At 45.4% G+C, this 24281-nt stretch overlaps 1 protein-coding gene across 1 annotated transcript; it reads right to left on the bottom strand.

The window, feature by feature from the left end:
- Window positions 1-313: 313 nt before the first annotated feature.
- LOC149307680 (solute carrier family 2, facilitated glucose transporter member 5-like) lies at window positions 314-22896 on the bottom strand. The gene is made up of 13 exons (XM_089534235.1): window positions 22820-22896; window positions 15014-15111; window positions 11541-11639; window positions 10790-10950; window positions 10380-10504; window positions 9860-10012; window positions 9463-9588; window positions 8671-8858; window positions 8071-8181; window positions 7259-7360; window positions 6641-6713; window positions 4970-5097; window positions 314-3573 (listed from the first exon to the last, which is right to left on the bottom strand). The coding sequence occupies exons 2-13, from the start codon at window positions 15065-15067 to the stop codon at window positions 3340-3342; spliced, it is 1554 nt and encodes a 517-aa protein (XP_089390361.1). The 5' UTR covers window positions 15068-15111; window positions 22820-22896; the 3' UTR covers window positions 314-3339.
- Window positions 22897-24281: the final 1385 nt, after the last annotated feature.

The following is a 24281-nucleotide window of genomic DNA, read 5'->3' as shown; positions in this document are numbered from 1 at the left end:
GAAATCACTCCTCCCTACCCAGGGTCACACAGTATACACACAAACACACACAACTCTCTTCCATGCCAGCATTCTCCGAAGATGCCAGCCACAGATGCTGGCGAAACGTCAGGAATAAACTCTTCTAGAACATGGCCATAGAGCCCGAAAAAACCACCCAAAACTATGGATGCCAGCCATGAAACCCTTCGACTCCACATCTGTTGTTGTTGTTGTTTAATTCCAAGCAAACACAGCGGGTGAATCCCAGCCAAAGCAAAGCTCAGAGCGCAGCAGTTCTGAACAAAAACGTTTTCATCTTTGCAGCCTTTATAATATTTTTTTAATTTTTCCTACTTTACAAAACAAATTCACAGTGATCCCTTATACAAAATATATCCCTCTCTGGAAAAACAAACCAAGAAAAGGAAAAAACAACATACACTTCGAGATATGTACATTATTCTCTTTCCACTCTTTCACCAACAAGTACTGTTTTATTGCTGCCCTTCTTTTAAAACAAAATCCGAAACACTCACTTAGAAACTCAGATCAATCATTAACATTTGGAAATTAAGGTCACGTCATTGATCGGATAATAAAGACATATATCTGGTGTTATAAAGACCAAACAGGCAGCAAAAATGGGGCTGGGAGGCAAGCTAATGCAAACCTATAACCAAAACTGATAGTTTAAACTTGCCACTTGGACACACAGGCGCTGCATCTGGACTTCAGAAATAATCCAGTTTCACACCACTTTAACTGTCACGGGTCAATGTTATGGAATCCTGGGAATTGTAGTTTGGACCAGGGCTCTCTGACAGAGAAGGCTCAGTGTCTCACCAAACTACAATTCCCATAGCAGTGGAGCCATAGCAGTAAAAGGGGTGCCAGCCTGGATTATTTTTGTAGTACGGATGCAACCATGTTAAATAGGTCCATACATTTATTATTAGAATACAGGAGAGGTCTAATGGCAACAACTTATTCTAACAATTATATCCTCTATCCCTCTGAAACCATGGATAAAAAGATGAATGCCATATTGTGTGATGGGGGTCCATTCAGCTGTGAATTGGGGCACAGGAGGATAGCATTGCCAGCACCTTGGCATCCCCCAATGAACAGCTGAATAGATCTCCATTTCTTGGTGCAGCTGTTGGCTGTTAAGGTGGGTTTGGGAGGGCATTTACAAATGTGGCACTAACAGACTATGAATATATAGTATTGTTGAATGCAGAACAGTTACTTGAGGTTGCAAATCTGTACTGTAATTGCAGATAAAGATATAGCCATCTTAGGCTGTAAAACCAGTGTGTAAAGCGATTTTGTAGCACCTTTTGAGACTAACTGAAAGACAGAAGTTGGCAGCATGAGCGTTCGTGGAAAGCTACGAAAGTTCATGCTGCCAGTTCCTTCCAAATGTTGTTAGACTGCAACTCCCATCAGCCCTGCCAATGGTCCAGGATGATGCAAGCTTCAGTCCAATAAATCCAGAAGGCAATACATTCTTTGTTACAACACTAAAAGTCTCAAGTTTTCTGGTGGCTCCAGAAGAAAGTTTGAAGGGATGTGAGCTTACAGGTCTCTGAAGTGGAGGCTGCTCTTCACCTTATGCAACTTATGCATATGTCTGCAACCTTGAGCACCTTAAGAGTAACTTCTTGGTGACAGGTACCACCCCAAAGGAAACACCAACAAGATATTCAAGGTTATTCTGGGTTGATCATATCACTTGAAGTCCCGTTAGCAACTCCATCAAGTCTTTTTTCAGCCCGGGTGGCAAGAAATCCCGGGAGTCACTGGACAGATCGAGTTTCCTTGATTTCTATTTGCAGGCCTCCTTCGGTGGAATGGAAATGTTGCCACAAGCCTCCTAAATAAAGGGATGCCTTTGGCACAGGAAAGGAAGGGCCTCCGAACTATGTTAAATGAAGGGAACAAAAACCCAGCCCAAGTTCTTATATCTCCAATTTCCGCATGACACGGGAAACCATTCAAATATCATGACTCCACTTTTATAAATGTCATTTCGATAGAGAAGTCCTTCACATCTCAAGGCACATTGGCAATGGACTGAATCCTAACTGTTGCTTGGAGGCTCACAGTGTGTGCTAAGTTTCTAAAATCAAGATCAAATGACAACAGCATTCTTCCCAAATCCATGCACCAGATTCTCCCACCAGTTTTTTAAAGGGTCAGATGGTTTTACGCTTCTCGGCCTCAGAGGGAGTCATCAGGCAGACCCAGAAACATCAGGGACTGCCTGAAGGAAGAGGCCCCTCCCTCCTCAACTGTCATCTCGGCCTCAGAGGGAGCCATCAGGCGGACCCAGCAACATCAGGGACTGCCTGAAGGATGAAACTTCTCCCTCCTTTGTCACCTTGTATTTTGTACTGCATTACGATTTTTACTGTACACCGCTATGATCATTGCAGAATAGCGGTCTATAAATAAAACATATATTATTATTAAAACATATTAAAAGAGCCATCCGCTCGCCTTGCCTAAGGTCCCAGGTTAAGCAAAAGTTGTACGTTGTGGTGGGTAACATTTTCTGGTGCATATAGTAGTTCCAGTTGTATAGTGGACCTCAGGAAGGATGGGGTACTTAAAGAACACGAGCAGCTTACATTCAGTGGCATGGGACAGCTTCTTGAATTTTACATCCTCTTCTTTTGCCTATTGCTTTTGGACTGAGCAGCATTTTGGAAATGGAGATAAGCTTCACAGTTGCTCTTTGGAAAGTTCTCCTGGTTTGCTGAATATCTTCTTAACTTCCAGCGTTTCACAGTGAAATCTGAGACACGCATGGCCAAGTTGCATCAGAAGACTAATGTTTGTAGGCAGAAAAGCTTTGGAATTCATATACTGAGTTTAGGAAGGGCATGGTCCCCATCCTTACCTTTCCTTTTCCCTCCTGCTGAGTTAACTACTTCTGGACATTGAAGCACCTGAAGTAGGCAAAGGATGAAGGGGGAAAGTGGAAGGAAGCAAGAGGAACGAGGACATTTTAAAAGCAACTGAGAAAGTGGGACAGAAGAGGATTAACCAGGGCTGTCCCTCTTGAATCAGGATGGTTGGAGAGCAGGTATATTTCCATAAGCGAGGCACTCAAAGACTGCAAAATGTACCCTAGCGGATTGGACTTTAGGGGCACATTTTTGTCCTTAGGACTGGAAAAGATTAAGGAAGGGCCACTTTTTAAAAAACTATGCACAGCAGCATGGATTTATTTACACCTAACCCCACAACAGCATGGGGAAAAGCCCTGGCAATGGCATGCGCCATCTGGAGCTTACTTGGTCCCAAACCAAGGGAAAGGTTGGAGGGCAACTGATCCTGGGTCAGAGCACCTCAAAGCGTGCTGTTCCTCTCCACTTCCACCTTCTTGCTGTAAGGCACAGAGATGGCAGTGAAATCCGTGAGCTCCTCTTTGTTGGCCACCTCGATGCCGTTCCTCTTGGCCATGCTTTGGTTGATCTCCACAAAGGTTTTGTTCTTGGTTTCAGGGACGACGATGAAGATGTAAATCACGGTGACCAAGCAAACGCCACAGAAGATCAGGAACGAATAAGGCCCGAGTCCTTTCTAGAAAGGAAACAAAGTCAACCATGGTGAGGAAGAGAGGGAAAGAACTAGCAAAGGAACTTCTGTTCTTTATTTCAAACTTTTCTTTACCCTACAAGGACCACTAGAGAATTCACAATGGTTGGGGAATTTACTTGGCCACAGGTCAGCTTATGTGCAACTCAGAGCATCAGGTTGTAAACCTTTTCCTAGAGCATACTGCTTCACACCACACACTTTTAAAAGCACTTGTTAAGATCCCTGCATTCCCTTGTTGCACTGCAGCTCCCTGATGGAAGAGGGCTAGATGCATCATCATTCAGTGCCCTATTCACCAGTGCCACAGAATTGCATCACTTAGTATGGCTCCCTGGCTTTTAAGGTGGGGTTTCCAGGGGTCATATTGGGAGATGGAGCCAGCCAGTGGCATTACTAGGGTTGGAATCACTTGGTGAAGGTGCCTGGAAAGGGCTGTGGGGAGGATGGCAGTGGACTACCCCTCTCTCCCATCCCACCACCTTGCTTACCTGCCCCTAGTTGCCCACCACTCAGCCATGCCCCAAAATAGCTGCTGGGCAGCAGCAATAGTGATGGTCTACCCTTCCCTCCTGCTGCCTTGCTCATCCAGCCGGCAACTGGGCCGCAACACTAGACGACTAGACACTAGTTTCCAGTCCAGTGGGAATTGAGTGGCATGAGAAGCCATTAGGGTCCCAAAGAGATCTATAGAAGTCTTTCTTTTTAAGGCATTCAAACCCTAGAGGTAAGTCTTTCTTCCAAGGAGTCGCTGCAGAAGTGAGAGGCTTGATAGTGAAGTAGTAGTCGTGGCTTCAGCAATGAAGAGCTTGAGTACTCTCATGTAATTCTTTCCTTCTGTTAAACACATCAACAGAAGGAAAGAAACATGTAGGAACAATGAAAGCTTTTCATCGAGGATGCAACACTTTTAAAGCTGATGAAGTTATCCATGAGGACAAAACAGTTCATCGACTACCTGGAGAAGAACTGTCTGATAACATATTAAGCCTTGCCCTTGTGCAACTGTTGATATGTTTAACAGACCGAAAGAAAAATGTGAAAATAGAAGGCTACCCGATTACTAACTGCATTATAGAGTAGTCACCATATTCAGAGTACTCCTATATTTGTATTCAAGTTGCATAGGGCTGGCATAGCTTATTTCCACACAAGGATATTTACACTGTATTGAGGGGATGTTGGGTTGCAGCCTTTTGTGTTTCTCACACCCTCCACTATGTCAATATTAAGTAAACGGATTGCATAGTGCTGGTATAGCATAATTCCTCTGGAGATACTTAGTATGCTATGGCGAGACAACGCAGGATCTCAGCTGACGTTTCCAAGCTCGCTGCAATTGCGCTGAGTGTCCTAAGAGAAAGGAGTCACGAATCCTTACCTCCATGTAATTGAAGACCAGCCCGACGGTGAAATTGGAGAGCCAGTGAACCGACCCTCCCACCATGAACGCTGCAGGGCGGGACGACTGCAGGAACATCTCTATGATCATCACACTTGGAATGGCACCTGGGAGGAGAGAGATACGGTTGCGGAGGGTGTTATGAAAAGAGACATGGCAGACGACATCCACTGAGCTACTGCTGAGCTATAGCTCTCAGCCAGAGTTAAAATGCAGGAGGCTAGTTTGGGAATGCAAAGGCTCTTTGCCCACATAAAATCAGCAAGGGCCGCACGCTTGTTTGCCTACTACTGTGAGAAGGCTGGATGACAAGTTCCCGTCAAAACCTCTGCAATTTGCAGAAGAAGCCTCTGTGCAAACTTACGTCTCTGCCCTTGGTTAAGCAATGCACACACGCATGCACACAGACTGAACAAGCACAGAAGGATGGGGTTATTGATCCAAAAGCAAAAAACAGCTCATCTGATGCTCTTTAATAGTTCATGCAACAAGGCAACAGCAAATGTAGGCTGGCAATCTGTTAGTGGCACACTCAGGCGCGAATTAATCTTATGCCGACATGTCTATTTTTGGTCACTAATTTTAGTATTCTCTCCCTCCAAAAGCCACCAACGTCTCCCCGCACATCTACTGTGTAGCTGGGGAAGCCTCCCATCCATGGCCATTTGTACCCAGATGAATGTGCGTCTATGTGAAGTTGCAGAAGCGTCTGGCTATGCTGCCATCACAAGGTGCAAAATAATTACATCAGTTGCGGAGATCTCTGGAGAGCTCTGACAGACCTCAGTGGAAAATACAATTGCTTTATGCCTGGCTACAGTAACATAGGCAGACCCTTTTGTAACCACCACCACCACCCCTTCTCCATGCCCAAATGGCCATAGGGCTTCACTAGCTCTACAGTAGGCCCAAGTGGTAATAAATGTAGTACACACTGAGCAATTCACGATTGCAGCCCTTGTACATTTTGCATTTGTTTAACCAAGGGGTTTGTGTAGTTTGCCCAAAAGGTTTTGAGCTCCACGGAAAACTCTTGCTCACTTGACTGGCTGCAAAAAGAATATTGCAGTCTTCCACTCTTTTGTCATAAGACCAAGGTGAAAGACAATTTACATCTGCATGCATTAACACTGGTTACATCCACATGCATTAACTTTGGTCATGCGTGTGAAAGACTCAGTGTTAACTAGTTGGTGCCAGGATACATTCAAGCTTATGTTTTGAGCATAAGGACTAGGAAATTGTAGGGTTTCAAAATCAAAACTGGTATTTCTAAAGACATCAGATGCACAGACTATATGCATCTGCTAGAAAACCTTTCCCAGCATTGTGCATTGCAGAGGTGTTGGGAGTGGGACTATAATTCTCATGGCATATTCTGGCCAGGGGTGATGGCAAATGTAGTCCAGGAATCTCTAGGTCTTGCAGTGCAACCTTTAGTTAAAGTTGACCATAGAGTTGTACTGGAGGACCTAGATATTCCTAGAGAGAACGTATTAATCAAATCCGTGAATAATCAAATCCGCAAATATCAAAGCCGCAAATATGGAGGGATGAGTGTACTCTTCTTCCATCTTTCATCTTTTCCCAGCCAGTCAAGTGAGCAAGAATCAGCTGTTTTTCTCCAAGCGAAGAGGAACACCAACTTACTCGCTCCGACGGCATGCCCAATGACATAGGAGATGACGCAGGCAATGCTGAGGTATGGCATCCAAGATATAGCCTGTTGGGGGAGATTCGGTTACTGCTCGGACTCGTTTCCTGAAACCGAGGAATCAACACATGCTTTCCAACGTTTCACAGATGAAAAGTGGGACATGCATGGACCAAATGATGGTCATATGGCAAGTTATTAATGGAGAGGAACACACAAGTTAAGAGAGGCTGGGAAGTGCAATCCACCCTTCTCTCCTCACCCACTGAATTAACTGAGTTTTTTACTTTTGCACTTTGTACTCAGTTTGCAGTGACTGAAATAAGCTGAGGACAAAGGAGGAAAGAGGGAGGAGATCCGAAAAACCGGGACGTTTTAAAAGCGGCTGAAAAAGTGGGGAGGCAGAGTATTAACTGGGTCCATCTTAGCCAGTTTGGGACATCTAGAGAGTATTTACTCCTCAATTTAATGTCTCTTACTCCCAGGTAGATAGGTAAGGCAGGCAGGACTGAGAGAGGCTGAAGCCCTATTAGTAATCTCAAGCAAACTCACTGTTCAAAAATGAATTAACTGGCTCTATTCTAGGTGGGACTGATCCTATCCATGTTACAGACCTTGAGATTCAGAGCGACGGTCAATACAGCGCAGGCCACGCAGCAGATCCCAAAACCAACCAGCAACAAAATTCTCCGGCCCAAAGATTCAACAATAAAAACCTACAAGATACAGAGGAATAAGGCTAAGCATAAGGCCTTGCGTTCAGGGCCTTATTGGTGGCGGCAGTGCCTCTGGAATTGCTCACTTTCTCACCTCTCCTCATGAGATCAGAGGAGCTCCCTGCTTTCTTATCCTTAGACTACAATGCTTTTTTCTTTGATGCTCAGTTGCATGGGCATTTCAATAATATTACTTTTTCTGTTGCTGATATTTCCTATGATTAGTAATATGAGTATTTTGCTGCCCATGTTACCGGTTGTGTTTTATACTGCACACCACTTTCATTATAATGTCTGAGGGTGCATCTACATTGTAGAAATAATACCATCCAACACCACTTTAACTGCCATGGCTCCATCCAACATAACCCTGGGATTTGCAGTTTCACGAGGCACCAGTTCGCTTTGGCAGAGATGGATAAAGACCTTGTAAATCCACAAATCCCAGAGTTCCATAGGATGGAGCTACTGAAAGTGGTATCAAGCTGCATTATTTCTGCAGTGTAGAGGCACCTTGCGACAGAAATCAGGGTGCACTTGCATTGGGTCAAGTAAGCCTTGAAGAAGTCAACAAAGACGTTTTCAGCTTTCTAGGGAGTGCATGAAGGCTTCTTCCAAAATGCGCTGAAAGAGCTTCCCCGCTCTTGCTACCCAGAGCATCCAGCATTGCTCCTGGCACATAATGTATGAGTTTCAAAGAGTATCAATACCGCTAGAAAAGTCATGACGACGTTGACAGCCCCTGTCCCTACGGTGACAAACTGAACGTTGTTCTCCTCCACCCCAGCGCTCTTGTAGATTTTGTCCGCATAGTAGTAAACCTGCAATCGGATCAAAAACAACCATTTAGTAGTCAGTTCCCAGCTGCAGCAGGGAAGGCTGCTGCCACATTGCAGAAACATAAAGCAGTTCAACGCCACTTTAACTGCCATGACATAATGCTCTGAAATTCTTCTTCCTCTCTTCTCCTTTTGATGAACTATTGGAGTGCAAACTACTTTGAACCCAGTTTGCAGCAGCTGAAGTAAGCCGAGGACAAAAGTGGAAGAGAGAGAAACGGGGACATTTTAAAAGTCACTGCAATGTGGGACAAGAGAGGATTAATAGGGATTGTCCTTATCCAGTTGGAACAACTGGAAGGTTTGGAAATGGTTCCCATCACCTACATATCTGCCAAATCCTACTCTAGGCAAACAAGTATAATTTTGGCTTCTAGGGTCTGGGTGGTATGTTGAGCCGCTAGAGTCTGTCTCTGGACAAGATGGTTTGCCAGTCTCCTTCAAACTCTTAAAATGTGGATGGTTCTTTACCCCATTCACGCCGGAGAGCTGTTGTCCCATCATCATCACGATGATGGAGATAAGTTGCCACCGGAGACCCCGGTATGTGAAAAGCGTGATCACAGACATGCGCCCCTCGGCTTTCTCTGCCTGGTCTTCTTGCCGCATCTCTTCTATCTCGTCGTCCACATCATCCCAGCCTCGCAGCCTCTTCAGAGCTGCAGGGGTTAAGGAAGGCAACCAAATTACATGGAAATTTACACAGACTGAAAACTGGAGAGGGTTCTTCTGCCTTTTACTCAGTGGTTCCCAAACTGTGGTCCTCCGGATGTTTTGGACTTCAGCTCCCAGAATTCTTGACCGTTGGTGAAGCTGGCTGGGACTTCTGGGAGTTGAAGTCCAAAACACCTGGAGGACCAATGTTTGGGAAACACCGAATGGACAGGTTTTCAGCAGGGTTTGCTTGCCATGCAACCAGGTAACAAGCAATATGGGCTGAAATTCTCTTTTCTACCCAACTGAAGGTTACAGGTGTCCGAAGCCTTGCAAATCTTTTTATCTTTACCCCCACCAACTTTACATACAATAATGTGTCCTTTAAGTGGGATAACCTCACTACAGGCCATAGAGTGGCCATAAATAGGAAACAACAACACATTAACTAGCATCATCTTGGGTAATACATTACATCCAGACATTGGGTGCACCACCATTTTGATAGAACTTTAATCCAACCAGTGCAAAGTCCCCAAAGTTCTGCATCGCTCTCCTGCATCGCTCTGCCTCTCTTCACCTGAGAATACAATATGGAAGGAACAGTACCTTTCCTGGCACCGGCTTCGTCTCCTTTCTGGATCAGCAGATATCGGGGGCTCTCCGGGAAAAATGGGAGCAGGACAAGTTGCAGTGCAGCTGGCACCCCTGTGAGACCCAACAGTATTGGCCAGCCTGCAACAAGAAAGGGAAGATGTTGCCATGCCTGCAAAGATGGAGGTTCTACCATTGTTCCACTGGATGGCTTCATATACAACTGTAAGTCAGTTGCACTCTGTGGAATTGTGGCTTTGGGACTTGAGCATCCACGGATTCTGTTATCCACGGGGGGATCTTGGAACCAAACCCCAGCGTATAACAAGGGTCCATTGTACTATGTCTTTTGATATCTATCACATTCATTGTTCACCTTACATTCCCTTACATTCAAAATGATGCGTTTTACCTTCAAAGTTTCCCAGGATCATCCGCATACCCAAAATCTGGGCGACCAGGATCCCGATGGTGATGAAGAGCTGTGGTACCACCCCTGAGGCTCCCCTCAAGTTTTTGGGAGACATCTCTCCAAGATACATGGGAACAACATTGGAAGAGAGGCCTGGATAAATAACAGAACAAAATGAAACAAGACAAATATAAAGGTTAAGTTCAGATCTTGGGGTCTCTTCCAAGATGCTATGACAGACCATTAGTCCATCTTGTCCAGTACAGTATTATGCATCTTCATTGACAGCAGTATTCTTGTGTCCTGGAAAGTGGTCATTCCTATCAAGTACTGTTGTTGGCATGTGCCTTCAAGTCGTTCCCGACTTATGATGACCATAAGGCAAACCTATCATGGGGTTTTCTTTTATGTAACTCCATGTCCCAATATCCCACCCTCCCCTAAAACATCAGTTAAACAATTAATGATTTAAAACCACACATTAAAAAAGTAATAATAAAACTTGATACATCCTACTCACCTGCGCAGATACCGATGATGATGCGGCAAGCAATGATCACCTCAAAGGTCTTTGCCGCCCGGGCGCTTCCCATGAGGATGGCAGGAATGATGGAGAAGATATTGTTGATCAGTAAGGTGCCTTTCCTGGGAAGGAAGAGGAAAGAAAGCATTAAAAACTCTCCGAGGGATGGGGAAGCTCAAACCTAAGATGGTGGTTGCAGAACCCAAAAAGTGGTGCAATGAAGTACCCACGGAAGATGGCCAACCAACTTCTGTTTGAAGACGTATCTCCCTTTCTCCTCTCCTCCTTTCCTCCACAAAGCACATCATGCAAGGCAATCAAGAGATAGATAGATAGATAGATAGATAGATAGATAGATAGATAGATGATAGATAGATAGATTATATATATAATTATATTTTTATTACCTGCCAAACTTGTTCACCATGGGTCCCACTAGAAGTGACCCGAAGAAGCCGCCGAGCGGGAAGAATGACACCGTGAGAGACCAGAGGAGGGTCATTAAGTCTTCGTCCATGTATTTCCCGTTCCTTTCCATGTAGGTTTCATTGTAAAAATCTTGCATGAGCTGGGACAAAAACAGGCAGAAGAGAAGCTTGTCCACACCGTTTTAGCAACAGCAATAAGCTTATCAGCGCACTTGCGCACTCCCTAAGCCGTTTACAATGTGTATGCTAATTTTTGTGCCTGTATGTGAACTGTCGTCTGGTAGCCATTTCCAGGGAATGGCCATGTTCTTTTGTTACAGCAAAACCCTCAAAGGGCTTTGTCGCATAGAGGCTAGCACATATTATTATGGTGTTATTATGGGTCCTATAGGATCGCCTCTTCCCATATAATCTGCCCTGTATGCTCAGGTCCTCTGGCAGACATTTATTCCAGTCATGTGTTATTCTAGTTATGTTTTAACTGATGTTGTGATCTTAACTGATGGATGGGTCTGTTGTTGTTCCCCACCTCGATCCATGGGGAGAGAAGGGTAAGACATCATCATCATCATCATCATCATCATCATCATCATCATCATCATCATCATCATCATCTAAGGTATCAGGTTTCATGGACCCAGTTAGGATTGCCAGATTTCAGACCCACTGTTAATGCAATAGCGGTGAATGTGGAGATGATGGGAAATGGTCGTAAATAGATTCAACCTACCAGATACGGAGAATTGATCACCGAAACGTTGTATCCATACTGGAAAGATGATCCAAAGGCAGCGATCAATGTCACCAGAGCAAGGACAAGGGTCAGTCTCTGTAGGCAAAAATGGTGGAGAGGGGTGTTATTGAAGAGTCAGCTTGCTTAAATTATTTTGGGAACTGTCTCGATCCTCAAGAGTTCATGAAAAAGCATGTGGGTGCCAGTCAAGATGTTGATTGACTAAGCGGTGATCAGGGTCAGGATATCCCCCATTCAAATCCAATCACAAATGTGCTAGGCTGGTGTTGGCAAGCCACCTTCTCACACTGGCATCTTGTTAGTGGCATTCACAGTTAACCGTATGCCTTCAGATCTCTACTTGTGGTCCTTGTGTGGAAGTTGCCTGACCAAAGACCAAACCCTTTGGACCTACTGTAGAGCTGCTTAAGCCGTCCTTGTGGAAAGCAATGGAGGATCACAGAAGCATCTGACTGTGTACAGAGGCATCCTGTAGCCAGATGCAAAATGATTACATCAGGTATTGAGACCTTCAGAGGATCCTGATGGACCAATGGAGGATCACAAAAGCATCTGGCTGCGTTCCTGTAGCCAGGCGCAAAATGACTACATCAGCTACTGAGACCTCCAGAGGACCCTGATGGACCAATGGAGCATCACAGAAGCATCTGACTGTAGCCAGGCACAAAATGACTACATCAGCTACTGAGACCTAGACGACCATGATGGACCAGTTGAAGATCACAGAAGCATCTGGCTGTGTTCCCCTAACCAGACAAAAAATCAGCTACTGAGACCTCCAGAGGACCCTGATGGACCAATGGAGGATCACAGAAGCATCTGGCTGTGTTCCTGTAGCCAGGCGCAAAATGACTACATCAGCTACTGAGACCCCCATAGGACCCTGATGGACCTCAGCACATGATGTAACCACATTGCATTGGCTGTGGGGACATAGACAGATGCTTCTGCAATTCCCCTTCTCTCCATCAGTCAAAGAATGGCTTGGCAGCTCTTTGGTAAGTTGGAGGGAGGGCAGCATATGGCTCAGCATAGCATAGTTCCACATGCAGAGAACTACTATGCTACACTGACCCATACAGGATTGCAGCCTTGGTCTTCCCATCTGCAACATGGGTGCAAGTGTAAAGACGTACCTTTGCAGGGTGTTTGTAAAGACAGCAACGTGACAAGTTATGAGAAGTGTTTTGCGCATTCGAAAAGCCCTGTACAAGTGCTAAATATTCTCTCATTTTCTTTTCGGTGCTCAGGTATATCACAGAACGGACCTCACACCTCCCTGCCTGTTCCATCCAAACGCTCCAAAACTTGCCCAACAAATGTCAGAGGTCTGTGTGTTGGTTGTAGCTGCTTTAAAGGGTTAACCGGAACATGTATGTGTTTGTCTCAGGATAGCTGATGACTAGGAATGCTTTTGAGTTGAACCTTGGCTCTTTTTATCGGACTGCCTTTGCCGTTAAGGTGCTGGTAATATAAAAACTTTGCCCTGCAAAATCAAATGTGAATCTTCCCCGAAACTTGCAAAAGTTGCCTTTATTTAAGGAGAATGTGGCATTAATATGTCAGGCAGATTCACTCCATGTGGTGTCCTCCAGATGTGTGGGATTACAACTCCCATTAGCCCCAGAGAGCATGGATGACAATTGTGCAGGTTATATCTTTTCTCTAGCTTTGGTGAAAATAAGCTCTCCATGGAGAGGATCAAGGCTGACCCAAGACATTGTACTACCTAAGGCATGGGCAAGTTGATTCCCACCTGAACATATGATGATACCTTCACCTGAACATATACAGAAGTGAGGAGGAAAACCCTTCAATGCTGGTGATGGGACAGTGCTGTCCCACATCTATGACAGGAGGATAGTTTATGGAACACCAGAAGAAAAGAGCAGGAACATGGAAGAATTTATTGCTGCCACCTCCTAAAACTGGCACCTGAGGCAGTCGCCTCATTCTCCCTAATGGTAGGACTATCCCCGATGGAGATGGAAAACTACTTTTGGCAGATAGGACAAAGACTTGAGGAACCATCCATAGCACCCCAATATCTAGGCCAGCCTTTCTCAACCTTTGGAGACCCTTTGAAATAATTCCCATGCCTCAAAGAACCACTGCAAAAAACGATAGTTGGGGATGCTTTGATTGAGAGTTCCTGCATGGCAGGGGGTTGGACTGGATGGCCCTTGTGGTCTCTTCCAACCGTACGATTCTATGATTCTATAACTTCAAAAAACATTTTCCCCCCCAATCATAATCTCTTGGGCTTGAAAACCCCTGATCTAGTCCCATGATGTTTGGACTGTCCCTTGCCCCCCGAATCCTCCAGTGTCACAAGATGCCCAGTTAAAAGCAACAGAGAGCATGCGCTGCATTCCCGATTTGCAGCCAGCTGTGCCATCTGCAGGGGATGCTTTTTTAAAGCATTGCTAAAGCTTTGAAGAGTTGCATCTATCATATTTTCCACCAACCAGCTGATCACAGCTGACCTTCATGCTTTCTGTAGCCTTCACACAGCACCCACCCCTTTGAGGCCCGTGTCCGATGCCCAGCCACCCGCTGCAGAGCCAAGACCAATTTATGGATGGCATGGGTCCACCTTCTCGGTTGGGAGGCATCTCAGGTCAGATGCTTCCTCCAGAGACTCTGTCAAAATGGCTGAGGACTGTGGCAGATGTAAATCAGGAACAACAAGAACCCCATTGAGGCTGACCCAAGACATTCTGCTGCCTGAGGCCGGGCCGCAGCAAGTCAGAGAATGCAATTTTGTCATGATGCAGGAGAGGAAGAGATTCCAGCAAATAATCCCCATCTCTAGGACAGATATCCCCTCTCAGCCATAGAAACCTTTGGGCAAACAAGTCACACTCTCTCAGTTTCAGATGGGCACAAAGACAAACTCTTATGATGAACTTAAGGTAAAACTATCACATGATTTTTATTGTCACGTTATGCTCAGAGAACTCCTCATGCAACCTTCCAGTTATCCCTTTTGGGCCACACTGACTCATAACGTCCCTCTTTTTTGCCATTGGGACCACATTTTGCAAGCCAGGGATGGTTCCCAAATGCTCACATAGCAACGGTGCCACTTCACTTTCAAAAGCTAACATATGTCTCCAAGATCCAGCTGCAAACCCATGACTTTCTTTGCAGTCGGGCAACACTCTCCCAAATCCATCCTGTCCCAAAAGATTGATGGCAGTGTCACCCATCAATATACAATATACAATGAAGTCCCTCTTTTTGCCGTTGGGGCCCAAGTTCTGCAAGCCAGGGATGGTTCCCAAATGCTCACATTTCTAACTCCTAGCAATGGTGCCACCTCACTAACATATGTCTCCAAGATCTGGCAGCAAACCCATGGATTTCTTTGCAGTTTCAGGCAAAACTCTCCCAATTCCATCCAGTCCCAAAAGACAAAAATACGCAACATTAAGTCAGACACTCACCCCCGGCTTGGTTTCTCCAGCTTCCCGGCCTTTCTGATCTTCGCCAGTCCTCATTTCGAAACACTGAGCTGTCGGATTCTCAGCTCTGAATGGTTCTTCTGTTTGCAGCAATGGACAGAGAACACCCAGAATGGAAAGAATACCAGTGTGTATGTGTGTATATATACATATGCATGCCTTGAGCGCCAGTGGGAACACCCATCAATATACTTTATAGCCTAATAGCGTACAAAACGTGCCCTCTGAACTATCCTGAGCCCCACATGCCTCTCTCGTGTCCTCCCTCTGGCTCTGGTTTCCTTTTCTCCATTCAAGGCTTCAGATCTGCATGGGGAATTGGCTTAAGGATGGCATGGGCTGTGAGCCAAACTCATTGGCACAGGTACGCACTTGGCATGCGGAGGATCCCATCTTTAGTTTCTGGTTGAAGCGGATCTCAGGTTGCAGGGAGTGGCAGAAAGAGCCCTCTCGGTTCCCTGGAAAGAGTTATTGCCCATCACAGTAGGCAATACTCAGATAGACCCAAGCTCTGATTCAATAAGGCCATTTCATGCGCTCAAATGCAACCTCCCTTCCTTCTCTCTCACTCTCTCCCTGGCTTTTAAAGAGCTGCTTTCCTGCTGCTGAAAAAGCAAAGCTGTTGCCAACCTTGTCTCCTCTTGCAACAGGGTGGATTGAGCAATAACGAAAGACATTAATCCCAGCAGTGTTTGGGAATAAGTCACACCACTGATGTGCTCAGAGTCTGATCCATGCGCTTTATATAAGTGCCAACCATCTCTCTATGTCTCCTCAGATTCACTGTCCCTGGTTTATTTTGGCGGGAGTTAAAGAGTGGGTGCTTTTCAAAACACACACCAGCACTATGCCAGGGGTGGCATACGGCAAACTACAGTACAATAACATTGTTATTGTATGGGTTTTTTGTGGGGTTTTGGGCTATTGTGGCCATGTTCTATAAGAGTTTATTCTTGACGTTTCGCCAGAATCTTCTCTGAAGATGCCAGCCATAGATTCTGGCGAAACATGAGGAATAAGCTCTTCTAGAACATGGCCACATAGTTCCAAAAACCCACAAAAAAAAAAACACATGGATGCCGGCCATGAAAGCCTTCGAATTCACATTGTTATTGTACTCTGTGATTGCATTGGTTATTGCGAATATGGTGGCATGTCGCATGTGAGATTATCAGCTTTCAGCTCTTTCCATCCCCTGGGAGTCTCCAGAAGTTAAAATTAGGGGGATAAAGGCACTGCAGAAATAATCCAGTTGGGCACCACTTTAACTACCATGGCTCAATGCTATGGGAATCCCAATGCTATGGGATTCTGGGCATTCTTGGTTTGTCAGACATTTAGCCTTCTCTGTCAGAGAGCTCTAGCGCCCCAACAAAGTAGACACCGCATGGTTCCATAGCAGTGAGCATGGCAGTTGAAGTAGGTCCAAACTGGATTATTTCTGCAGTGCAGATGCAGCCAAAGGGCCCGAACGGACAGGCCAAAATAAAGCTTCTTGATAGGCAGCAGGTACAAGATAGAAGTCAATGGCAATGAAAGTCCTTACTTTTCCTTATGAAGGTTCTCTCTTGGGTGGAGGCTGAAGATGTTTAGGGATAGCCTCCTTCTTCCTTGCCAATGTGTCTTTCAGGAGGTGATGAGCCAAAGGAAGGATCCAAGGGTTCCTTCCAACCTATATACCTTTCTGATAACTCCACCTCTTGTGTCCTGGAAAATTCCTTTGGTGCCAGGTTTTCTTAGAGAAGGGAAGAGACATTGCTTACATGCCCCATAAGGAGACAATGCCTATGCCATTTGCATTTGAAAAAGGACTCTGTTTTCCCTCTGGCTACTGCCATGCCATTCCTTGCCCCTGAGCTTGGATTGTGTTTTTAGGTAAACTAGTCTCAGCAAGGAATAGACAAGAGTTTGTTGTCCTTTGTTGTTGTTATGTGCCTCCTAGTCATTTTTGACTTATGGTGACCCCAAGGCCAAGCTATCATAGAGTTTTCTTGGCCAGATGTGTTCAGTAGAGGTTTGCTATTGCCTTCCCCTGAGGCTGAGAGTATGTGATGTGCACAAGGTCACACATACCCTGTGGCTTCACAAAGGAAGGAGACATGCTGGATTCCAAGGAAGCATCTTCTGTGAGTTGCAAATGGATATTGCATTTCCTTGAATTTGAAAATCTACCAGTGACCCCATGGCCAAAGATGGAGGTGCCATCCTGCAGATAGCCTCTGTAAAGACAGGCCAAAATAAAGCTGCTTTGGGTCACTTTGGAGGTATGCTCTTTAAATGATGCATGCGTCCTAAGAGGCCGGAAACTGCGCCAAAGCCACACTCCACTCCTAAAGACCTGATTGCGGCTTTGGTGCAGCTTCTTGCTTCTTAAGATGCATGTGTCATTTAAATAGCATACCTCCAAAGTGACCTGAAGCAGCTTTATTTTGGCCTGTCTTTACGGGCCCTTAGTGTCCAAGGTGCCACAAGTTGCCTTTGCCTAGACACTTGAGATGTCAACTCCACTCAGTCTCACTGCTGTGCTTTCGGTCCCATTCATGGCTCCATTGTGCCTCCCAAGCTATTCAATGCCTATGGGAGGCATCATCCAGGATTTGGTGTCCCCAGAGGGAGATGACACTCCATTCCTATCTCTCCATTCCATCTGAATGAGCAAGAGCTGGACTGGTGCCTGGAGGCAGGGATAGGCTAGGCGAGAGACAATAAACTGACATGATGGAAAAGAGTAAAAGGCTTTGTAGGCAAGTGGTTCCCAGGTCCAGGAATTAGGTGGCCTCTTCTGGATGCAGTTGCATCCTCCACGATGAAGCAAGCAAGTAGCCCTCCTCAGTTCAAAGCCATGACTGGAGATCCAGACAGCCTCACTAGCCAGGATGAGATTGTTTGCCAGCTACAACTGTTTCAGGACCGAGAGAACCTGACAACCACCATCCATGGTCTGATAACTCCCAGAACTGGACCACTGTTTGCCAGATACGTTTCAGGACCAAGAGAACTTGACAACCATCTTCCATGGTCAGATAACCCTCCAACTGGGCCATTGTGATGCTCTCTACATTGGGCTTCCCTTTAAGTTGGTATAGAGGGGCAACTATGGAAGTGCAGAGTCCGCATTAGCCTTCCTGGGAGATCTTGGAGGGTTGCACCCCCAGACTGCACCCACTCTTGCAAAAAAAAAATCTATCTATCTATCTATCTATCTATCTATCTATCTATCTAATCTATCTACATCTAGGAGCTATGGGGGCAGGGACGTAGCCAGGATTTTAGGAAGGGGGGGGGTCCAGACTAAGTGCCACCATTATAATGAGGCTTGGTTGCAGCGGCGCAGCAGCAAACACCATTCATTTTTCTAATGGAAGGGGGGGTCCGGACCCCAAGATCCCCCCCCCCTTGGCTACGTCCCTGATGGGGGGCATTTTCACCATGACTTTTGGGCCTTCCTGAACAATGATAGGCCCAGGACTTTTCTCCCTCTTGCTGCCGCCTATAATGGTGCCACTCCAGTGGGTTTTCCATTTCTCTCTGATAGGTTTTGAGGGAGTCCATGAAGCTTTGGAAAGGAGGAAGAAGCGTTTTGTTCTGTTGCAGGCTGGAAGGACAACTGCTGGATCCTGGTCAATGTCTCTGTCGCCACCCTAGGGTTGTATTTACTTTTTTTGCTTAGCACAGCTGGTTGGGTGGCAATCGCTCTCCGTTAATGAGGGCAATACTCAACACACGCCGATAAGTATTAACTACTGTAGTGAATGAAATAAGCCAGCGTTATGCCGGGAAGTGCTGTTTCCTGATAGCCCTCCATTTATGAGTTGCCCATGTACGCCTTGCCCTGGAGTTTCCTAGAGAGACGCTTGGGCACATTTGGGCACGCTTGGGCATGCATGTCCCATGTGAATTGGGATACGGTCCCATACAGTTGGCACTCATGAACACTGGGTGACTATGGGCAAGTCACACTTTCTCAGCCTCAGGTTGGGCACGAGTCGGAAACATCCGGAAGGCACATAACCTTCAAGGAGCATTTAATTCAGAGCCGTCCAACAAACAACCAAACAGATGCAGCGGGTGCAAGGTGTTTCCTATTTCTCATATAAAGCCATGAAGTCAAATAAAAGGTTGAGCAATATCTTCTTTTTCTCTCTCTTCCGTGACCTGTTTTAACTTTCCAATATTGATTTTTACGATTCCTCCCAAAGGCTCTAGAAAAGGGAAGGACCCCAAGTGTTCAAACAAAGCTAGGGCTAGCAAAATATTTAAATAGGACGGCTTCCCTTCTTGACTTTCAGTCGCAGCATTGTTCCATGTTTGATAAGGGATCTATTTTATTTTCAGTCACCTGAGCGCATAGTACCTGGCCTCCTGTTGACTCAAGGGCTCTTTGGAGCGGATTCAAGCTCGGTAAGAAAAGGGCCACGTGACGCATCGGCACAACAGGACTGAATGCACTTGCCTCCTTCAGAGCAACACTATGATGTGCGTATATCTGTAATATAAGCAGCAGGGAAGGGCTTTGAGCGTTTCCTAGGCTCGGCGCACCAGGATGCTGTTGTGTTTTGCTTGCGTTGAACTAAAAAGGCTGAACTAAAAACAAGCGCAAACGTCGATTGTGATGTAACCCCACCTCGATCCTTGGGAGACTTTATTACAGTATTAGTAGTATTAATAAACATTATTATTATTATTATTATTATTATTATTATTCCTGCACAGCAAGGGGTTGGACTAGATGCCGTTCTGGACTCTTCCACTTCTAGGAGTTTTATAGTAGATCTTGTAGCACCTCTGAGACTCACCGAAAGAAAGAAATCGGCAGCATGAGCTTTCCTAGGCTAAAGTCTACTAAGAATCATAGAATCATAGAGTTGGAAGAGACCACAAGGACCATCCAGTCCAACCCCGTTCTGCCATGCAGGAACTCTCAATCATAACCATCTTCAAGTCATTTCTGACCTAAGGCAAACCTATATGCCGTTTTCTTGGCAAGTTTCTTCAGGGAGGGTTTGCCATTGCCATCCTCTGAGGCTGAGAGAGTGTGACTTGCCCAAGGTAGCCCAGTGGGTTGACATGGCTGAGCCCAGATTCGAACCCAGAGTCATAGTCCAACGCTCACGCCACTACACCCCACTGGCTCTTAAGATGATAGATACAAGCAATAAAGTGTGTGGCTGGCAACAGTTCAGAAAAAGAGTAAGGAAAAGCTTTCCAGAGACCAAAGGGCAGAGAATCATTGCAGAAAGCAAGCCTGGATGGCTGAATTTAGAGCAAACACAAGTCATTCTCTTTCAGTAGACTCTCCTCAACCATCAAAACCGGCTGCTTTTATCATTAAGAGGAATGGTTATGCCTCAAGCAACAGATTTTGCAAGAAGCAAAAGAGTAGAGTGAGCAATTATACTTTCTAACTTACTGGCAACTATGGTGCCGTTTATATCTATTGGCAATGTGCATCTATAAAAGAATAAATGTCTCCATATAGCTGTAGACCTTATTGATAACTGCACCAAACCCTTCCCCTGTGACTGTGTTTATGGGAATCTTGTAAGCAGTCCATTAACTAATAACCAGGTTGAAGTATCCAAAAGCCATGGAGGTAAATATATGAAACACCGAGGAATGGTATGAGCAATGAGACGTATTGTGTATCTGGACGTATTGTGCAAATGGGACACACTGTGAACTAGGGACTGTTGTGGACAGCCACACTTTTTGGCTCTGCATACAAATCCCTTGTGAGAATACGAATGTGCAAATGTGCAAGGGTGCAATTCAACTTTATGCTATCCGATGTTGTTATATATTATATGTTATCATGTCAAAAAAACGTGGCCATTGGAATAACGAATGGAGGCAAGAGCCTGCTTTGGGCATTAATTATTGAGACTATAAAATTAATTGTTGATATTTAATTATTTTATTGTTGCTCTCGTGGCACATGTCAAACCATATTTGCGATGGGTGGGCACCCTGAGGCCTTGCCATCAACAACAGAACATTGCACAGATTAACATGGAAATCACTCCTCCCAACCCATGGTCACACAGTATATGTATATTATACCCAAATCTCTTCCATGCCAGTGTTCTCTGAAGATGCCAGCCACAGATGCTGGCGAATACACTCTTCTAGAACATGGCCACATCGCTCGAAAAACCCACAACAAACGATCAGCTTCTAGTTGTGCTGCTGAATAGGTGAGTTAAGGGTGAGCGGAGTTATGTAACACACACATCACAATCAAGCCACAATTGCTGATGACTCACTCCTGTTGCACCAAAACCAGAAACCTCTGAACCTCAATCCTGTCCATCTGCAAACTTTTTTCCCGGCTGCAGTGCTTCATGCTGAGATGCAATTAAAAACCAATTACTGGCTATAAATTGGAGTTAATGGAAACACTGGGCAGGTTCATAGGAAAAGCACGATGGGTTATCAGAAGCAATTAATCCACTATCTCAAGGACAAGGAGTTCTTATTTCACACCGATCTCTCGACTCCTGCATGCCATCCACTCCACTGCAACCAGACTGGGGCCTGATTCCCACTACCTTTTAAACCAGATCGCAAATCGGTTTGAACGGGTTCAAGCAACCCTGGTTCCCACTTAAACCGAATCGCTGAAGCCATTCAGAGAGGGAGGGGCCATGCGCTAGACCAATGGCAAATTTGGGGCGCTCATGTTTTCTGCGTCTTTTTGGATAAACCAGTTCTGCGCAAGTGTGAACCAGATGCGGATTGGAATCGATTTAAATTTGCCCTTCGGCCGGCTGGAGCGGGTCCACATTGAACCAATTCATGCGTAAAAGTGAACCACAAGTGGGTTGTTTTGCAGGGGTAAAAATGCAATTGGGGCAAATGTAGTGGGAACCACACTCCGCTGTTGAATTGATCCATCAATTCAAATCGCACACTGATATATCTGTAAGTGGGGATGAGGCCTAAGGCTATGTCTCCTTAATGGCTGTGACAAACAAATACATGTGAATAATTTAAACAAGGGCAGGACAACTTGTGGCTCCAAATATTCCAAACTCAAATATTCTGCAACTGCAATTCCCATCAACTCTCATAAGTGGCTACGTTTTTAACATTCTCTGATTGCAATCTCTTTTGGGGCAGGGCTTTGCTTATGTAACTCTGCAAAGCACTGGGCTCTCAGATAGTAGCTAAGAATTCACAGCTGTTTCTACAGATGCTCTTCTCACACCTGGTCAGGTTTGTCCATTTGGATCACAAGAACCCTTCAATGTCTTGCAAATGGACTTTTGGCCATAGCCTCTCTCACATGCCACTTGCTATTGCCACTTTTAATAGAACAGATTAGAGAAAGTGTGACTTGGCAAAGGTCACCCAGTGGGTTACATGGCCGAACTGGGAATCAAACCATTCAAAGTCATAGTCCAACACTCAAACCAGTATACCATGCCTGCTCTCCACCTGTTGTTGTCACATGCCTTCAGATCAATGGCTGACTTAGAGCTTATGTTACATGGCCAAGCCAGGACTCGAACCATGGTCCTCAGAATCCAGCACTTAAACCACGACTCAGACACCTAAAAATCCTGAGGGCACCAGATCCTATATGATGTTGGAAGCTAAGCAGAGTCAGCCCTGGTTAGTATTAGCATGGACAATCAGCCAAGAAATATCAGGTGCCAGAGGCTCTTTTTCAGGGAAAGGAACTGGCACCGCCACCTCTGAGTATTCCTCTCCTAAGAAAACCCTATGAAATTCATGAGGTCAACTTAAGTCAATAGGTGACTTGAAGGCGCATACACACATACGTACCGCGTTCCTGGACACGGTGGTCAGCGTCATCTCGGAGCCCTTCTCCATTTCCGCACTTGAGGACTGGGAACCTTGAGACTGATGGTACGAAGCTCTGAGTTGAGCTAGAAAGAGAACGCTTGTGCTAAGTCTCTTGTCTTCTGCACTTTGGCTTTGTGCAAGACGCCAGTTGCTCAGCCAGTTAATTTTGTCCTCTTGGACCTTGGAATAGGCATCTTTCTGTCTCCGGGGGAAAGTGCGGCTGTTATTATTTTTTGGCAAACAGAATCCTCAGCCCTGTTTCTCTCTGTTTCTCAGCCGCTTTGGAAAGGTGAGAGCAGACTTGGCAACTGGAAGGGAGCTATCTCAGTTCTGTGGCTCCTTCTTGGAGACAATATTCCACGGCTCTTATACCATGGATAGGCAATCGGGAGGATCCATGGCCTTAACATACCCAACTCAGCTGGGAAGTGGTTTCAGGGTGTCTCTCGGAATTGTTATAGCCAAAAGGTTAATTCCACTGAGTGGCTGTTACCCTTCCAAGCAGTAGCATTCTTCCATGAGCCTCTGCCTCCCTCTATAGATGCCTCAAAGCAATAACTGAGCCTGATATTGTATTGTTGTTTATCCCAGGGATGGGCAAGTGTGGCCCCCCCCAGGTGTTGGTTGAACTGCAACTCCCATCTTCCCTCACTTTGCTGGCTAGAACTGATGGGAGCTGTAATCTAAGTCCTTTTGGAGGATCATTCACTTCTCTCCTCTGGCGCACAAGCTGCAAAAAGAAACTCACTCTCCCCAATGCTAAATAATTTCCTATTCAATGTGAAGTCGAAGGCTTTCACGGCCGGCATCCATAGTTTTCAACGAAGTGATGTGGGTAGTAATTGGTTTGGATGCTTTTGGATGTCATTTCTCCAAGTCGCACCCTAAAGAGCATGAGAAGCAATTCATAAAACGAATGATGTTCAATGTGAAGCCGAAGGCTTTCATGGCCGGCATCCATAGCACTTTCCAGGTGTAGCTGCTTCCTGTCTATGAGATTGGGAATCTGCTCTGGGTTTTAGTCCAAATTTTAAAGAATGCATCCAAGTTGCTGATCTTCTAAATAAGTGTAGCACTTTGGATAGATGTTTTAAAGCTCAGATTAAAACCAGCAGAGCAATTTTATTTTATCTTATTCAAATTATATCCTGACATGGCCAGGATGTCCTTTGCCGTCCTTTCTGCCTGATTTGCAATGCCTACCGATTTCTGACTGCTGCAAACTTTCGAATTTGGCACCAAAATATTGGCCAGTATCATTTGGAAACTTCAAATTCTCCATGTTCACTCCACATTTTCATTTCCAGGGAGGGAAATACTGGGGGCATATTAAAAGCAGCTGGAAAAGTGGGATGGCAGAGGATCAACTGGGATTGCCAGTGCAAAATTAGGACAAATAATAGAGGGTATGCCAACCAGGGAACTAAGAAGGTGCTTTGTT

This window comes from Sceloporus occidentalis, unplaced genomic scaffold (genome assembly GCF_023333645.1).
Source record: "Sceloporus occidentalis isolate IW3139 unplaced genomic scaffold, rSceOcc1.0.p SCAF_8, whole genome shotgun sequence".
NCBI lineage: Eukaryota > Metazoa > Chordata > Lepidosauria > Squamata > Phrynosomatidae > Sceloporus > Sceloporus occidentalis.
This window is presented reverse-complemented; position numbering and strand designations above follow the sequence as displayed.